The sequence below is a fragment of the Asparagus officinalis genome, chromosome 4 (assembly GCF_001876935.1).
Source record: "Asparagus officinalis chromosome 4, Aspof.V1, whole genome shotgun sequence".
NCBI lineage: Eukaryota > Viridiplantae > Streptophyta > Magnoliopsida > Asparagales > Asparagaceae > Asparagus > Asparagus officinalis.
Genome location: NC_033797.1, coordinates 789,330 through 799,061, shown reverse-complemented (window position 1 = coordinate 799,061; position 9,732 = coordinate 789,330). Strand labels below are relative to the sequence as shown.

General features: G+C 36.7%; 1 protein-coding gene across 1 annotated transcript in view; it reads left to right on the top strand.

Annotated features, from left to right (window-relative positions):
* The window catches only part of LOC109836173 (uncharacterized membrane protein At1g06890), a 6,947-nt gene continuing 1,816 nt past the window's right edge, over positions 4,602-9,732 (top strand). The window contains exons 1-6 of the mRNA XM_020404053.1: positions 4,602-4,801; positions 5,228-5,412; positions 7,499-7,566; positions 8,205-8,337; positions 8,550-8,711; positions 9,482-9,727. Of these exons, the coding sequence (XP_020259642.1) occupies positions 4,678-4,801; positions 5,228-5,412; positions 7,499-7,566; positions 8,205-8,337; positions 8,550-8,711; positions 9,482-9,727 (918 nt within the window). The 5' untranslated portion in view covers positions 4,602-4,677. The remainder of the gene's footprint in view (positions 4,802-5,227; positions 5,413-7,498; positions 7,567-8,204; positions 8,338-8,549; positions 8,712-9,481; positions 9,728-9,732) is intronic.

Below are 9,732 nucleotides of genomic sequence, written 5' to 3'. Positions count from 1 at the left end.
ATGAAAAGAGTCGATAATGTAGCTAAACGCTACCAGGAAAAAAATTAGGTAGCATGTGTTGTTTTCAAATTGCTTTACTTTATGTTACTTAGTTACTTTTAAACTGCTTGATTCTCTTTATTGTTCACCTAAACACATGTTGGAGCTGGCGTTATTAAAGGAGAACCTAATTAGTAAATTAATTACATGGAAAAATAGATTTGCAAAAAGTTGTTTGGTACATATTCACACGAAAGCAATAAATTGTATATAATAGTTTGTACGTTCCTAACATGCAAATAAAAACTCTAGATAGTTTTATGATAGTTTTATCAGATATAAATTTCCATATTTTACAGAATTCTAAACATATTCCGCAAAAAATAAACATATATATGCATTTTCCCTATCAGACTAGACTACACACGGTCGGTGGGTCCTAAATGGGCCATATTCGGCCCAGCAACTGCCAAAAGGTAACTTACACAGTTGACGGATGTTGACCAAAGACCACTCCGTTTTGAAGTGGAAGGCTTCGGGCTTCGGTCTTATTTGATCGTCTTCACCACATTTTTAGAATTTATACACATTTTTATTTTTATTTTTTATTTATTTTTTTAATTTTATAATTAGATAATTAATTATCAAGCCAACTTTTCCGGAAAATAAAAAAATGAAAACCTTGTTTTCTCCTCTTTTTCTCCCCGCTGAGATATGTTAGCCATACTAAAAAGAAATTTGGACGATTGAATCTTTTTGAGGTCTCTGAGAATAAATAAATATAATTTTAGACCCCTATTGAAATCTTTAAAACTTACCTTTATCATACTTAATAATATATCTTTGAATTATTTTTCTTATCTTTTGGGTACCGATATAGTTATTTTAAATGAGTGATTTTAGTAAAACAACATTAAGCATATGAATATGAAGTATTGTATGAGAAGAGCAAATTAGAGTTTCAAGGAAGATCCAACAACATACCAATCTAGTTAGGATTGTGATAAAAGTAGCGTTTACTTTGAAATTATTTTATTTATTTTCTGGTTTCGAATTTTTTACGATGTTTATAGAAGATAACATGCTCAACGTGTTTGTTTTATTAATTATTAATATTCTGCATATAGTTGTACCAGCTTAATCACCTTTTCTCGTTTCAAATATTTAATTAAAGCACATGGTTAAACTATTACAGATTTCCCATTAAATAATAAAACAGACAAATAATGAGATACAAATTTTTACTCTTGTTTATGTTAGATAGTTAATTGTAGGGGTAATTAGAGGAGTTTAGGGTCCCTTAAGTTTCTTTAATGAGTAATCAACTGAGGGAAAGAAGTAGATTCCCGCACAGAAAACATTTGTTAGAGGACCGAAGTTTGTTGTTCTGCTGTGTCCTCTGACGTTCAAGTCAGCAGTAGATTAAACAAATTTATAGTATCTAGTTTCAGGGAGAAACTTAGCAGTCTATTTTGTACATTAGAATAGTGGGGATTGTCCACTATTTTATAGAGGGTTTGTAGGGACACATTGGTCATAATTTTTGCTCGAAGAGTCATGATGAATCTGACTCAACAATATAGACGATGGTGATTGAGCGATGAAGTATGACCGTTGAAGCTAATAGGTCAACTTGTTATTCTAGACATTCTCCAGCGAGGGTCCGAGTAGAAGACGCCTTTCATCTTGGACCTCGCTCCTTTTAGCGTACCCTGGCTAAAAGACGTTTTTCATCTCGGACTTGGGATGTCTGTTGGAATCATGACATACAACGCAGCGGAAAAAACATATCATGACTATTAATTAAATATTAGAAGAATACCTGAAACACTTTCCGAATTTCTATAATAATCTGTCCTGAGATCATTCCGAAATAGCTTCCTCAAGAGAAAAAGCCTCCAATTGAAATCCACTCGTCACCGTAGAAGAGCAATACTGAGAGATAGGTTCTCAAAAATCTATTTCTTCATATTATCTTTCAATCTCTTCTATCTCCTCTCATAAGACTACATATGAACCCTATTTATAGGATTACACTAGTCTTAGAGATTTTAACTTTAAACAATTCATAATTATTTAGAACTCTATCCATAACAATTAATTAAAGATAGAATAGATTTGTTCAAAAACTTTATCCATAACAATTAAGGATAGAAATAGAATTGCATTGCATGTATATACCTCTTCTAATGACATTAGTGAGATCAATTGGGCCTCATATCGAGAACCAATTATTAATCAAATTAATAATTTTAATTTAACAATCAAATCCCTATCTGATCAACTGTTCATAAAAGCTCTTCCATAATATGGGATTAAATAATATCTTACATTCACTCCCTTCCAGTATCATTTATTTTAGGCAACTCTTTTAAGCAGGACAACTCACCTATTTGCTCATACCTAAATTTGCAATTCCCATGAACATAAATAAAAAACATTTTGAAACATCAAAATATTTTATTTTTTATAAGAAAGTAAAATTTTAAAAATATTTTCAAAACCACCTGCCGGCAAGAATTTAATACCTTCATGGGAATGCATAATAAATTAACTCATCATAATGAGCATACTAGATCCTATCTAGACATCCATTATTTTTCTAAATAAAATTTAACAACCCAATGTTTCAGGTTGTGTAGCGCTTGCTAAACAAGCTTAACCATCACATCAAAGCATACTAAATTATCAAATCGAAAATAACAATATCATCAAGTCAAAGGGACCATGTAACAGTTTGAATTCTCTATCTCTTAGGTGACTCATCCTAGAGAATTCAAATACGGTCTAGTGCTACACACATCATAATGCGTGCTTATGACATACACCCGGAGAATCTCCATTCCCGATGGTTGAGACTCACCACCATATCTCATATATCGGTGTCATGCATAATAACATGTTATAACAAAGTTATCATTTACTAGTTATAGGTTAAGCACAAATTTAAGAAATTTCTAAGTTAGATCATATCTCCAAGCAAGTGACAATCACAGTGCATGATCTAACAAAATAACTTCTAAGGATATATATAACAATTATATAAATAATACCCAAATTATGCGCAACAATTAAATTTATTAACATTACAATATTACATAATATGTATTGGATGTTCAATAGCAAATTATTATTACTATTCCAGCAGCCAGTAGGGTCGGCGATGCTTTCACCCGGGTCGAGCTTTCGGAATAGTAACACTTGGCCAGTTAATTATGAGACATGGCCGACTCTTCAAAGTATATTAAACTTGGTAATTCTCATGATACTACAACTCCAAGATTGAAAATCGGTGCAGAGGGATGTGTGGTAATCCACATAGACTATGTACATACCAAAATTCAAGTATTTTTTTTTCTTTCTTTATCACAGAAATTTTAAGCATTTTTGTTGTGTTTTAATCACCGACGACGTATCAACGGGCAAAAAGATCAAGCAGGCTACTGAAAATTTTGAAACTTTGACTTTCATGGCACAAAATACACAGATAAGGTATACTGTAATACTTTAACAATACACTTGTAGATAGTTTATGTGAAATGAGTAACGTCTCGAGGCATTGTTTGAAACTGGGGAATCCTAAAGTATAGTTCTGACTTGATATCTACATCTTTTAGGATCCGAACTGAACCCGACCCGTTTCCGACGCCAGCCGAATTAGAACGCGTGGAGATATATGGGTGGGTGCCAAGTATCGCGTTTGGATACGCAAAAAATAGCCCCCGGGAAAAAAGAAAAAAAATAGGCTCAAGGGCAAAATCGTCTTTGAAATAGGAGAGTGGACCTCCATAACGACCGCGTGATGAGTAGACTGCTGTTGGTCGTTTGCTTGGGGTCGCCGTTACCCTTTCCTCACTCACCCTCTCACCCAACCTAACGGCGACATAGTAACGGCGTCAAGAATCGGGAGCTCTCATTTTCGTCCTCCGTCTCCTCCAATTTCCAAGCTTCAACATAAAAAAGGGCGCAATCACTTTCTTTGGCAAGACAAGAGACCCAAGGGGGAGAGAACCAGCGAGCTCACCTCTCGCGCTCTCTCTCTCTCTCTCTCTCTCTCTCTCTCTCTCTCATCGATTTTGAAAATTCATGCGATTTGTCATATTATTATTATTTCAGGTAACGCTTCACATTACGATAATCCGTTACTTTTGTGCGGAATGATCACTGAAGATAACGTTTATTACTTAATTATTTTATTTTACTTGGATTTTCTATGAGAAATTTCACTTCCTTTTTGTTTTTTTAGCCCCCTTTTTTTCAGGTGCTTTCTCGTGTTTACTTGTGTTAGGAATTCGAGAAATTTATATTTGGATGAGGGTTGGAAACGTGTTCTTTTGATTTAAAAAGCAGGGAGCAGGACGGTAAAAATTAATGTTAGGGGAGGGGGGCAAATCTCCAAGACTGATTGTTGTTGTTTATAAGCCGTGAGAATTTTGGAATTGGATTCCTTGTGGTCCCATGAATGACAAAATTATACCTTTCTTGCCACTCAGAAATTGATATTTGGATAACGGCTGGAAAATGTGTTCTTGTGGTTTATGAGAGTGTTTTCCGTGCAAAATTTGTTTGTTCTTTTGGCAATCTTCATATGATCCAGATTGTTTTTGGTCGAAATGAGTAGTACTAAAGATCTCAGTACATTTGCAGCTTTTGCTTGAACTTGCGGCCTCAGGGAGGAAGAAGAAGAAGAACAAGAAGATGTCGTCTGAGGGCTCAGGATGTCAGCTGGGTGTGGTTGGATCATTGGCTCTATCAGTGGCATCATCCGTTGCCATTGTCATCTGCAACAAGGCTCTCATGAGCTCTCTTGGCTTCCCTTTCGGTTTGTCTCTTCATACCTCTCTCGATTGGAGCATGAAATAGTCTAAACATCCGCAACTAGCTCAAATTAGAGCGACTCACGCCCGCTGTTGCATTTTGCCACCTGTGCGTGGCTTGTGAATAATAACTGGATCTAGAAAATACATTGCAGTAGAATTGCAGGGTCTAACGGCCACCTTCATACTCATGAACACAATTTCCTAGGGATGAATCTATGACCATTTATATCGTTCATCTTGTATTTAACAGCTGAATGTTTCCTGGGACTTGAATTTGCATATTCTATAAGCTAGTAACTTAACTAAAGGTTAAACCTAATATTTTTGACTCTTACTGGACCCCCAGCATTTTCTGTAAGCGGTTAAAATTACTGCTTGACATTTCTTTCTCACGTATATCTATGTGTATGCTTTGCATACGTAAACAGCAACAACACTAACAAGCTGGCATCTGATGGTAACCTTCTGCACTCTGCACGTGGCACAACGCCTGCGATTTTTTGAACCCAAGTCGATTGATGGCAAAACGGTCCTTCTATTTGGTGTGCTCAATGGAACTTCAATTGGACTCCTCAATCTCAGTCTCGGGTTCAACTCCATTGGATTCTACCAGGTTGGTTTGGTCTCTGTAATCTCGTCTTTGAGCCCTTATTCATCTGGTGCATTTATACAAAACTACATAGATAGTTTATGTGAAATGAGTAACGTCTCGAGGCATTGTTTGAAACTGGGGAATCCTAAAGTATAGTTCTGACTTGATATCTACATCTTTTAGGATCCGAACTGAACCCGACCCGTTTCCGACGCCAGCCGAATTAGAACGCGTGGAGATATATGGGTGGGTGCCAAGTATCGCGTTTGGATACGCAAAAAATAGCCCCCGGGAAAAAAGAAAAAAAATAGGCTCAAGGGCAAAATCGTCTTTGAAATAGGAGAGTGGACCTCCATAACGACCGCGTGATGAGTAGACTGCTGTTGGTCGTTTGCTTGGGGTCGCCGTTACCCTTTCCTCACTCACCCTCTCACCCAACCTAACGGCGACATAGTAACGGCGTCAAGAATCGGGAGCTCTCATTTTCGTCCTCCGTCTCCTCCAATTTCCAAGCTTCAACATAAAAAAGGGCGCAATCACTTTCTTTGGCAAGACAAGAGACCCAAGGGGGAGAGAACCAGCGAGCTCACCTCTCGCGCTCTCTCTCTCTCTCTCTCTCTCTCTCTCTCTCTCTCTCTCTCTCTCTCTCTCTCTCTCTCTCTTTTCGATTTTGAAAATTCATGCGATTTGTCATATTATTATTATTTCAGGTAACGCTTCACATTACGATAATCCGTTACTTTTGTGCGGAATGATCACTGAAGATAACGTTTATTACTTAATTATTTTATTTTACTTGGATTTTCTATGAGAAATTTCACTTCCTTTTTGTTTTTTTAGCCCCCTTTTTTTCAGGTGCTTTCTCGTGTTTACTTGTGTTAGGAATTCGAGAAATTTATATTTGGATGAGGGTTGGAAACGTGTTCTTTTGATTTAAAAAGCAGGGAGCAGGACGGTAAAAATTAATGTTAGGGGAGGGGGGCAAATCTCCAAGACTGATTGTTGTTGTTTATAAGCCGTGAGAATTTTGGAATTGGATTCCTTGTGGTCCCATGAATGACAAAATTATACCTTTCTTGCCACTCAGAAATTGATATTTGGATAACGGCTGGAAAATGTGTTCTTGTGGTTTATGAGAGTGTTTTCCGTGCAAAATTTGTTTGTTCTTTTGGCAATCTTCATATGATCCAGATTGTTTTTGGTCGAAATGAGTAGTACTAAAGATCTCAGTACATTTGCAGCTTTTGCTTGAACTTGCGGCCTCAGGGAGGAAGAAGAAGAAGAACAAGAAGATGTCGTCTGAGGGCTCAGGATGTCAGCTGGGTGTGGTTGGATCATTGGCTCTATCAGTGGCATCATCCGTTGCCATTGTCATCTGCAACAAGGCTCTCATGAGCTCTCTTGGCTTCCCTTTCGGTTTGTCTCTTCATACCTCTCTCGATTGGAGCATGAAATAGTCTAAACATCCGCAACTAGCTCAAATTAGAGCGACTCACGCCCGCTGTTGCATTTTGCCACCTGTGCGTGGCTTGTGAATAATAACTGGATCTAGAAAATACATTGCAGTAGAATTGCAGGGTCTAACGGCCACCTTCATACTCATGAACACAATTTCCTAGGGATGAATCTATGACCATTTATATCGTTCATCTTGTATTTAACAGCTGAATGTTTCCTGGGACTTGAATTTGCATATTCTATAAGCTAGTAACTTAACTAAAGGTTAAACCTAATATTTTTGACTCTTACTGGACCCCCAGCATTTTCTGTAAGCGGTTAAAATTACTGCTTGACATTTCTTTCTCACGTATATCTATGTGTATGCTTTGCATACGTAAACAGCAACAACACTAACAAGCTGGCATCTGATGGTAACCTTCTGCACTCTGCACGTGGCACAACGCCTGCGATTTTTTGAACCCAAGTCGATTGATGGCAAAACGGTCCTTCTATTTGGTGTGCTCAATGGAACTTCAATTGGACTCCTCAATCTCAGTCTCGGGTTCAACTCCATTGGATTCTACCAGGTTGGTTTGGTCTCTGTAATCTCGTCTTTGAGCCCTTATTCATCTGGTGCATTTATACAAAACTACATCTTCTTTTTCAGATGACAAAGCTTGCTATCATACCTTTCACTGTAATGCTGGAAACTATATTTCTGAAGAAGAAATTCAGGTGAAATTTGCACGTAACATGCTATTAATGTTAATGTATTATATGGCTATACCTATAAATGATTTTCAACAATGCCATAGCATATTAATTCTGCATTGCAGTATCTAGCTTTGTAGTACACTAGTCTGCTTGTGTATTTTAGATAGTAATAAAAAGAAAGAGTGATTTATTAAAAAAAGGAAGATCTTGGAGTTTGGAGTGTTTGAATATACCAGGCCCTTGACATGAAAAAAAAACATAAACAAACAAATAGTAAACACCAAGCAAAGGATAAAACGTGTAAAGTTTTGAAGAGCAGAAAAATATTCTGCCTGTTGCATTCATAACACGAACATCTTGAATAAATCTGGAGGATCCTTATGGGAAAAGGAAAAAGAACAGTATGAGATGGCTTCTTAAACAACAATGTTGTAAAATTTACAGAGCCAGTTTTCAACAGTTATACAATCTACTCTAAAACTAAACTTGGAACTATGGTGTTGTTGTGTTCGATTGTTTGAAATCAAATTATTCTTCTGGAATTGGATTTTTTTTATATGAACCGGGAACCATTAACTTGCATCATTCTTTGGATCTATCTATAGAGATACTTATTTTCCAGCTTACAAACTGAAGCTAAACAATGGTACCCTCTGCAGCCAGAGCATAAAGCTCGCTCTTCTCGTATTGCTCTTTGGAGTTGGTATTGCATCTGTTACCGATCTCAAACTCAATCTTGTTGGTTCAGTCCTGTCTCTCCTTGCAATTGCTACTACATGTGTTGGACAAATTGTATCCTTTAGGTTTCTTTCAATATTGCTTCTTTCTGCAAGTGATTTTTTCCCTTCATATTATTGATCCCTAGAATATAATTTAGCTACTAATATGGGATATATTGAATACTTTTCTAAGGAGTATCAATATAGCATTGTTGCCTTTGATATGTTGATTCAAGTAGAATTTTGTATTTTAGCATGTGAAACCCTTAACCATGAATGTAAAAGATGACAAACACAATACAAAAGAGGTTGAAGGTGTCATCTACACAACTCCTGTACCAGTCTTCACCGTACCAAGCAGCTATACTATTTTTGACTGGACCATTTGTTGACAAGTGCCTTACAAAGCGAAGTGTCTTCTCCCACTCCTACTCTCCCCTTGTTCTGGTATGTTTATCACCTTGCCTCTCTACTTACTTGTACATCTTTGTGCTTACGTGTGGAGAAATTTCATATGAATGAGCAGTCATCCACATACATGCAACATAAACAAAGAGAAATAGATATGGCCAAGGGCATGCAATTTCATATAAACTATATATTTGAAGTGCTTCAGATAGATTCTAAATAAGCATAACCACTTAAAAAGTTTCACTTATTGACCTCTTCCTCTCCCTATCATCTAAATACTTTTAATACAAAACTTTGTTGACTTGTGCCCCGTCATTTTTTAACAAAGATGGGGATTCTCATTAGGAGTCCCTCTACTAGTTAGCTTCTATTTTAACAGAAATTGTTTGCATTAGAATTAAAAAAAAGTCTCTTACAATATTTGTTAACTCAAGTTCAGTTTTAATTTCTAGGGAGAATTGACTCTTAATCTATGAAAAAGACAGAATCCAGGGAGAATTACTTATTAATTATTAATAGGTAGAATATCTATTTCAGGCACCACTTTCACTATTCACTGATGTACCAAAAGGGACCTAAAACGCCTTAAGAGTACTTTGGTTGATGAAGAAACATATGTACAGCAAGAAAGAAAAAGAATTGTACTATAATTTTCTTCAATAGCAAAATCCTGTTTAAATTGCCTTGTTAACTATTCAGCTATCCTGGTAATTCATGATTTCAATTAGCATTTGATTATTGTCCCCAAAAAAAAGTTAAAAAAAGCATCTGATTAAGCATTGACGGAAAAGTATGTGAATGTGTAGGCATTCATTGTTCTGTCCTGCTTGATTGCGGTGTCTGTAAACTTCAGCACTTTCCTGGTTATTGGAACAACATCACCAGTGACATACCAGGTTCTCGGCCACCTTAAGACATGCCTTGTCCTTTCCTTCGGTTATACCCTTCTGCATGATCCTTTCACCGCCAGGAACATTCTGGGCATCCTTGTTGCTATCTTTGGAATGGCGTTATACTCCTATTTCTGTGTGAAAGAGAGCAAGAAGAAATCCGCTGG